The sequence below is a fragment of the Porites lutea genome, chromosome 4 (assembly GCF_958299795.1).
Source record: "Porites lutea chromosome 4, jaPorLute2.1, whole genome shotgun sequence".
In the NCBI taxonomy this organism is placed as follows: domain Eukaryota; kingdom Metazoa; phylum Cnidaria; class Anthozoa; order Scleractinia; family Poritidae; genus Porites; species Porites lutea.
In genome coordinates this window covers 48,593,297-48,602,603 of record NC_133204.1, presented here as the reverse complement: position 1 = coordinate 48,602,603, position 9,307 = coordinate 48,593,297, and the positions used below count along the sequence as shown (strand labels likewise).

Genomic DNA, 9,307 nt, shown 5'->3' with positions numbered 1-9,307 from the left:
GAAAACCTGAATTTTGACGAGTTGTCGAATGGTACTTGCGCGATCACTTGCGCGGTCTATGACTGAGGGGAATCCCCTTTGTCTTGTGATTGGTTTAACCATCGGCGTAAAACGGGTGGGGAGGATGGATGCCACCCCCTCCCCCCAATAAGGTTTTTCTGACGTTTTTCCTTAAGAATAAAACATCAGTACGTGACGATTTCAGCAGCTGTTCATTCATCCCTCGAGGACATTTTGAGACAAGTTTAGTGATGGTCAGTTGCTATGGTTGCGAGCTATGACGTCATAAGTAGCAGGTGGTGGTGAAAATGCATGAATTTTCAACTTCTTTCAACAATAAAAGGAAATCTTGGGGCTAAAATCATGCAAAGTGCCTATCTATGTGTTATTTTTCATGTAAAGCACAAAAAATTACCATTTCTCGTGGTTTTAACCTGATTTCTAATTCTTGGTAAAATCCAAGATGGCCACACCATTAATTGGTGACGTCACAGACCTCCAACAGGGCCACTATCCCTACCGGTGTCACAGTGATATGTGTATCCCCGTGATATGTGTATCCCCATACACTTATCCCTAGTGATATGTGTATCCCGGGTGGAGATACAATAAACACTGATGCTCATCCACGACACAATAAGGAAATATCTTCTCTTGCTAAAGGAAATGTCGTCGATATCATCTAACATAACTAGTAACACAACTAAGGTTAAGACAAGAATCAAACAACATGCAAAGGTGGAATATTGTAGCGCTCGCAGAAGGGATACACATATCACTGACCCGGCGCAGAGATATGTGTATCCCCTGTTTTTTCTTCTCTCGCTAAAGAAAGTATCGTCCATATAATCTATCAGAACAACTGGTAATACCTGTAATACAACTAGGTTTACGGGAATCAAACAACTTAAAAGATGGATTATTATGGTGCTTGAACGGGGGGATACAAATATCACTAGACCAGCGCAGAGATTTGTGTATCCCCTCTCTATTTTTTGACTTTTCGAGTTATCCCTTGCTGAATGAAATTTTGACAGTCATACTTATTTAACGCGACTAGTGACATATGAATTATAATCACATTGGATAAGGAGAGGAGCGAGAACGAATGTTTACATCAACATTGCGACCCACGAAGAAGTAAACTCGCCAGAGAAAGCTTTGCGATTATTTTGTCTCGAATCGTTTCTCTTTTGTCGATTGTGTTGCTCCTAATCTTGAATCATTTGTAGTCCCTTTGATGATGATTCGCAAAATTCACAAAAACAACAGAAGTAAACCCGACACTTGTTTGGAGGGGTGGGGGGGTAGGGGATACACATTTCACTGGCAGCCATATTGGAGGGATACACATATCACTAGGGATATGTGTACGGGGATACACATATCACGGGGATACACATATCACTGTGACACCGGTATCATTAATATTGATCCAGGGGCGGCGCCGGTTTTTTTTCCTTGTTGGGGCATAACTGGGAATATGTGTAATATCCGTGATTTGATAAATGCAAATTTTGCATTTAAGTATCTTTACAGACACAAACAAAAATTCGCAAATAAACGACTCTGTATATATACAGAGTGGAAATTCGCAGTTAATTAATTGCGAGTTTTTTACTCACTCATATATACGAAGCAAAATTTTGCAATTAGTTAATCGCGAGGTTTTACTATAAATACATATTAATTACACTGATACAAATCTCGCACTTAACTATTAACTGCGAAATTTCTGTCTGTTCATAGTAAAAGACTCAAATCTCGCACTTAACTATTTTTCCTTGACTGCGAAATTTCTGGCTGTTTATAGTAAAAGAATAAAATCTCGCAGTTAACCATTTTTCCTAAACTGCGAAATTTCTCTGTTAATATTAACATGAAAGAACACAAATCTCGCACTAAACAATTTTTCCTTAACTGCGAAATTTTTGTCTGTTTATAGTAAAAGACTCAAATCTCGTAGACTGCAAAACAGTCCGTATTTTTGCGTATTCAAGTACGCGCGAGCAGTCAAACAGAAGGTCTGGAATGAGGCTGAAAACATGGTTACCTGTGAGATTTCTGTTCCTTCATATAAACAGAGAGGTATCCGGTCATTTCGTTCCATGGTCAGATCGTTCCAAGTCAGATCGTTCCAATCAATAGTCAAATCGTTCCACAAAATGGTCAGTTCGTTCCACAAAAAAGTCAGTTCGTTCCACATATGTTATATCTATTTTCTAAATGCGTAAATGTTATCAGAGTACAGACTAGCGATAGGAACATGGATGAAAGTATTTTCAGAACTATTTACATAATGTTGCGAGCGCCGTATGTTAATTTCACTATGCATTGCGGAACGATGTGACAACTATTCACACAATGGCGAGAGCTTATGTTTGTCGGATTAATCTGTTTGTCGATTTTTGACCACAAAACAGAAAATAAAATAAAGTACTACGATGTAAAGTGGTTTTAGATTAAACAGCGAGAGAAACCTGTCACGGTTTACGCCGGTTTCCGGCGCTTACTTGCCGAGTTCGAATATTACGGTTTGACATTCGAGTTCGCAAACGTGCCGAATTCGCTGGGTATGTTAGTGAACATTTTTATAGAGTTCGATTGTATCCAGAAACCACGAGCAATATCTGTAATTTATACTCCTTAATCCTGTTGCCGTAAAAAGATGTGAAGCTTTTGATACGGCAATCACGGTGCGGCTTTAATTATAAGATTTCGTTTCCCGACTTGTCACGCGAACTTTAACATGGTTCGAGTTATCGAGGGTAAAATTGTATACGGCGGTTTAAATGTTAAAGCCCGTGGCTGGTTGAAATCGTTTCTTGTTTGTTTTCAAAAACGACTTGGGATGGATCGAATCGACTTTGGATGGATTATTACTTTATCACCTTGTGGTATGAACGAAACGTTTTTCTTCTCCATAAAGTTCACTCAACAAATTTCGGAAAATTTACTTGACTTTTCATATGTGGAACGAACTGACTTTTTTGTGGAACGAACTGACCATTTTGTGGAACGATCTGACTATTGATTGGAACGATCTGACTTGGAACGATCTGACTATGGAACGAAATGACCGAAATGACCAACAGAGACATTTCGCAGTTAATGAAAAATGGTTAACTACGAGATTTGCGTTTCTTCACATAAACAGAGAGACATTTCGCAGTTAACAAAAATGGCTACCTGTGAGATTTCTGTTCCTTCATATAAACAGAGACATTTCGCAGTTAATGAAAAATGGTTAACTACGAGATTTGTGTTTCTTCACGTAAACAGAGAGATTATTGGCGCGACAGCGCCATTAGGCACGAGAAAATAGGGGGGTCCGGGGGCATGCTCCCCCTGGCAAATTTTGAAAATTTAAGTTGTCTAGGAGGCAAACACCAGGATTTCATCGTGGTCAACATAGTAAGAAAAACTTGATGACCTTTTCTATCTTAGCAAAAAACTAATCAAACTTGAATACGTTCGTAGAAAATCATAAATTGTCAGTTTGTTTTAGCTACCGTTCAATACATGGTTTGAGAAAGTTTAAATTTACATCGAATTTTCCAAAGCGATTTTTCCTGTCATTTGATGTTGAAACAACTCTGATTTTAGGAGTGTAGCGTGACCATGTTGACACGTACGCACACGAGTCCATATGGTTTTATAAAAACTTAAACAAAAAAACGTTTTTGCTTTACAGCCTTGTTTTACAATAGAACGTGATATCAAAAAAGGCTTTTACATGTAAACGTTCTTCTCTGAGCTGGTACTGGAATGTTTACCAGCACAAGGCGAGGCATCTTTTTGTTCAGAAATTTGGAGTTTAAAATCATCGGTTGCAAGAATTACGAATTGTGCATGTGCATGTTAGTGTAAGTTTTCCACACGCTTGGTCCACGCTTACTAGTAGTCTTTTGCTGACTTTTGAGTTTTTGCCTTATTTGAATCATGAGCACGGGAAAGGAACAAACAATCATGCAGTGATTCAATCTTTTTTTGCGGCAAAGCATTCGTGGCAGGTACAACAAGAAGTATTTAACTTCACAAGGTTAAAAACTTCTGAGAAATAATCAACAGCCACACTGGGGAGGTTTCTCAGATTGGCCACTACATCGTTCAATCCAAGGTCTGTTTCAGTACCAAGCTGCGCTCTGAGAGATTGCTGCTTTGGCAGCAGCGAATTGCGCGCCAAGTCGTCTCCAATTCCAATACATTAAATCGCCTAATACTGGTCTCAGGATCTTAGCTTGCCACACTAAAGTGATCTCAGCCTGCGCAATTTTGAGTTTTCCCAAAATTGAAAGTTGGTGGGGCAAATGCCCCACCTACCCCACCTGTAGCGCCGCCCTTGTGATCTTCTCTCCTCAAAAAGGGAAACAAAATTCCTGATCACAGGTTAGGGACCGATTGTTTATTATGTCCCAGGGGGGGAGAGGGGTTCAGAAAAGTGTGGTGTGAAAATTGTACCCCCCCCTCCCTTGACAATAACAATTTTTCTCTCGGTATAGCTCTGGCCCTGAGGAAGGCTAATTTTGTTAGGCGAAATATTGGCCTATAATAAATCAGCCCTTTGTCGTAGTGCCAGCCCTGCATTCAGTTTTGTTTTATTTTTAACTTTTAAGTGATGTCTGGCTAGAGCATCTCTTTAATTAGAGATCCAGCAACAGGAACCAGTCAGTTATATTTACGTGTTGTGTGGACCTCTGCATTCAAACAGTTTTTCCAAATTTTAAAGTAACCTCCCCCCCCCGCCCGCCTCAAACCTCTTCTAGACCAAGTCACTTTTTCCATCTTTGGGCATCGATTTCATAAGCCAGATACCGGTAGTCAGCAGCATAGCGTGAGATTTTGAAGGTGCACGCAGTGGAAAAGTTAGCGCCCCATACCAGGGGGAGTCCGGGGGCATATGCTCCCTGAGAACATTTCTAAATTTAGGGTCTTGGAAATGCCATCTCCTGCATTTTCTGCAGGACATTAATTTTTCAGTAGATAAAGACGAAGGAAAATGCAGTAATTAGTTTTTTATTTTACCCATCTCTAGTGTTTTGCCACAAGTCTTTAGGACTTGTTTAAGTCACTGGGTTCTGGTTATTAAAAGACAGTCACTTTATAATTAGCCACTGTTCAACAAAACTGTGACGTAAGTCACACTGAAATTGGCTAATTCTCACATGCATCTAAACAAAATTTATTATTTGTTATGAGCAGTACAGAATCAACAAGGCAAATAACAAGACTAGAAAACCACTTACCTATCCTAAAAAATAACACTTATAAACAGATTTGGACATTTACTGATTGTTTTAAGCCACGATCTGAGTTGCACTTTGGTTATAAAATAATCGGGAGCTGTCTGTCTCAGTAACTCTCAGATTTAACCATTTTGCCAACACTATGACTACTTGTAAAATTTTTCTTAACCAACCTTAAAGGCTTTATTCAAAAAGCATGATCATATCATTCCTTGCAAATAAATTGAGATAACATAATATTACAGTCATTAAAATTAAAGAATCATTATCTAAATAGCAGTGTTATTTTAACATATGCTTATATCCATATGCCACCCACAGAAGGGACTGGAAATTCAAAGGGAGGTGGGTGTGTTCTCAAACACTCGAAAATTTAAAGTGTTTGAAGCTAAAATTAAATGGATATTTTCTGGAACTACACAAAATTATTCTATTTTATAAAATTCTCTTTACTGTTTCAATTAAGGAGGGTACACAAAACAGTGTTACCAGGGCTGTGATTAATTTTTAGAGTGGCCATAGCAAAAAGAAATTCACCTGTAACATCTCCCCAAATCTTTTAAGTGTCACCTTTAGCTTTCCACTTTGATCACCTGTAAAATCAAGTGCACTCAGCTGTAACAGGTGTTATGGGTTATGGCCCATACCTTAATGTAGCCCATATGTTAGAGTACCCTTCCCCCCTCCCCCCCCCACCAGGGGCATCAAGAGTACTGTGTTTGTCATCACCTATATATCCATTCAAATATTTGGGTGGCATCTTCTTCATGACTCAGGATTAGCATCTCAATCTTCCAACTGCACAGATGCATCTTGGTGTATCCGTACCAACACATCTGCAATCCTATTTTGAACTCTCTCATCTCCTTTATCTCCTGGAGCTCCTTCCGCTGAGATTGGCACTAACTCATACTTCCCTTTACAGTCAACACACTTGTCTAAGATTTCTCTTAATTTGCGGATAAACAGCACCACCTACAACAACAACAATGATAACAACTATTACAAATTATTACTGTAAACTGTAAGATTAAGGCATATCAGGTAATATACTGACCACATGATAAAATTATTGAGGGTGCATGGTTGCTTTTAAGACAATTGGCAAAATGCTTACCTGTTAATACCAAAAAATTTAGCTGAAGTAATATTAAATGTTTTTTCTTTTCGTTTTTATCACATCCAAAGTTAATGATTAATCTTTAATGCTTGTACTGTAAAATTGCGAAAATAAGCCCCTCCAAATATAAGCCCCCCAAACTCGTAACGCAAAAACCCCTCCATTAAATCGCCCCTCCAAATATGAACCCCCTCCAGGGAATTATACTTGGAAATTGCCCTCAAATACAAAGTAAAACAAAGCAAAAATGGTAAATTTCCTTACAACTATAAGGCTAGTCCAATATTCTATTTTGAAATGCAAGTTTCCCTCTGTAGATAAGCCCCTCCAAAAATAAGCCCCTCGAAAAGGGCATTTGATAAATACAAGCCACGGGGATTATTTTCAGAATTTTACTGTATGTTGTGTGTAATTGTTTTAGATTTGATCAAGAAGTTAATACATTTATTCAAGTTAATGAGTATGGTCACTTTGTAGAACTTAACAACAGTAAAAAAGGCAAGCTGGTGATTATAAACAAAAGTAGTTCCAGTCGCTTACAGTACCAGTTGCTTATAAGAGCTTTTCATCACAAAGCTTAAGTCACAGAAGCCTGAATTGCATACATATCTTTGAGTCGCATACTTATGTGACTTGAAGATGTCTGAAATTCAGGCTAAAAAGTCCTAGTCCAATTGTGCAGTACAGTTAAAATCCTCCAAGACGGTAAACCTGTTACCATGCAGTAATTGCACTGGCAAAAACACCGTCGACCAGTGCAGCAAAACCACTCTCATCCCGTGTAGATCTCTTTGCCTGTTCAATGGAACAATGCTGGTTGTAACTTAGAGCTGGAGAGTGGTCATAAAAATTATTAAGGAGAGCTTTGACTGTATATGAGAGTATTTCAAACAGCATGCACCTTCCATACTCAAGAGGGTTGTTGGTGATAAAAACCATGGAGTAGGACATTGCGCTGTTCCATTTTATATCCACACACCCCTATAGGCAGGGATTATTACTATGAAAAGAATAGCCTTCCATGCAGACGTTTTTAGGGGAGCTTGTATTTCATCCCTCCCCACAAATGCCTGCTCAACCGAGAACAACATTCCTTTCCCATTGTTTTATTCGCGTGGTAAGTGACAATCAGTGGTTTTGAAATAAAGTGTTAACAGGCTAAACACGACTCATAAGCTTGTTGTAGTGTAAGAACGTGACTCTAGAGTTACCTTTTTCCTTCTTTTCTGTCCTTCGCTAAGGTTAAGCAGTGCTTGAAGTATTCTAGAATCTGACTAAATCTTACTTTTGCTGCTCTATGTCTAACATTTATTAGAGGTCATAAAGCTTTCCCAGTGTTTCATGCAGATCGAGTAATTGTTTATATTCTTAGGAATAACTTAATTAGACCCAGGCCCTCGCGGCTCGTCAGCTGTTTTCTTCACGGCGCTAGTTGTCATTTTATATCCTTGTCAGTTCGCTCGTTCGCTGTAACATCAATTTCAGCACCCTCCCTCCCTCCCTGGGGTCTCCTCTCGAGGCCTCGGGTCCTCTCGCTCGTTCAATAAAGATGCCCAAACGGATTCACTGGTGGTTGATGTCTCCGGGTGAGTGGGAGGGAGACCAGGGGATAATTATCGGGTTACCCTGTGGTCAAGGTCAACCTTCCAAAATTTGGAAGGTACAATGTGATTGGCTAAGCTTGGGAAAGGAATGTTGTTCTCGGTTGAGCAGGTATTTGTGGGGAGGGAAGAAATAGGAGCTCCCCTAAAATCACCTGTGTGGGATGCTATGAAAGGAAAGGCTGTACAAGATAATATCTGGTTAAAATGTTTGTATGTTCAGATCAAGTTACCTGTTCATCTCGCTCTTGGCGACTCAATCCACCCTCTTTATGTTGAGACATATCGTACAGGGACATCAGGGGTGTGGCATACTCCAGAACCACGTGATATTCATCGACCTCTCCATCTGGGCATGGCATCTCTATTCGGTGTACAGTGTGTTTATAGGATCGCCTTAATATCCCACCTCTGTTTATTTCATACGAGTCGAGATTTCCCGCAACTGTTATTCTTGGGTCTGCGTCCACAATTTTATCGTACGTGTAACAGTTTTTGGGAAGCAATATGAAAAGCTTTTTCTCTTTAATCTTGTACTTGTAAACTGATTTTCCGATCTGTCCCTCAAGATGTGGTAACACCAGCTTCAAGTAACCAAAATAGTAGCTCCAGGCTAGACCATCGGCCACATTTTTGTTTTCTCTCTCGTTGATCTCTGATACTTCCACGCTAGAAAGCTCTCGCAAACCAACAAGAAACAACAGCTGAGGGACCAAGAAGCAGTTCAACGAGAAAAAAATCGCATATTCTGCACGACAGAAAGTGTTACAATCTCGGTACAAGGCAAAAGACACTATGAGAAAGGACACAACCCCCACGACCAGAATAGTGCGACCGTACTTAAAAGCGAAAGTGGAATTGAAAACCTTCATCCAACTTCCTTCATATCGAGTTTGCTTGTGTCGAACCTCTTCAATCCCCAGACAGACTCTACGCACCACCTCGCTAAAGGCTAAACTCAGGGTTAAAAGAGCGCTGATAAAGAGCAGAAAGACGAATTCGTCTCTGCCCTGTTGGTTTCCGGTAGAATGGGCGATCTTCAAATGGACAACTCCAGAAAAGACAACCACCAACAACGCAGCGAGAAGAGAGGCATTTCCACGAGGCTTTGAAAGTGGACCGAACCCATTATTTTCCTGCTGACGATCCATTTTTTTAGGTAACCTGAAAATTTTAAGTTGGTTTACTGCCACTGGGACAAGATGTCTGCTTCTCTGTTTGTCTTCATAAACTGATGAAAAATAGGTGCACTCTTGCAGCTTTTGCAGGTCACTTTTCTGAGAATTCGGGGAATCCCCAGGTTTCTGATCAGTGATTGGACGCAGTCTACGTCATCATCC

The 9,307-nt window shown here is 39.8% G+C and overlaps 1 protein-coding gene across 1 annotated transcript; it reads right to left on the bottom strand.

Annotated features, from left to right (window-relative positions):
* Positions 1-5,030: 5,030 nt before the first annotated feature.
* On the bottom strand, positions 5,031-9,266 carry LOC140933902 (stimulator of interferon genes protein 3-like). Its single transcript, XM_073383575.1, has 2 exons — positions 8,201-9,266; positions 5,031-6,221 (listed from the first exon to the last, which is right to left on the bottom strand). Exons 1-2 carry the CDS (start codon positions 9,116-9,118, stop codon positions 6,033-6,035), a joined length of 1,107 nt encoding a protein of 368 aa, XP_073239676.1. The 5' UTR covers positions 9,119-9,266; the 3' UTR covers positions 5,031-6,032.
* Between the last annotated feature and the right edge of the window lie 41 nt (positions 9,267-9,307).

Excerpts from the sequence above, each read along its gene's own strand:
- LOC140933902 (XM_073383575.1), bottom strand. The coding sequence starts at position 9,118 with ATGGATCGTCAGCAGGAAAATAATGGGTTCGGTCCACTTTCAAAGCCT. Across the intron at positions 6,222-8,200 it reads GCCAAGAGCGAGATGAACAG|GTGGTGCTGTTTATCCGCAA; the intron begins GTAACTTGATCT and ends TTGTTGTTGTAG.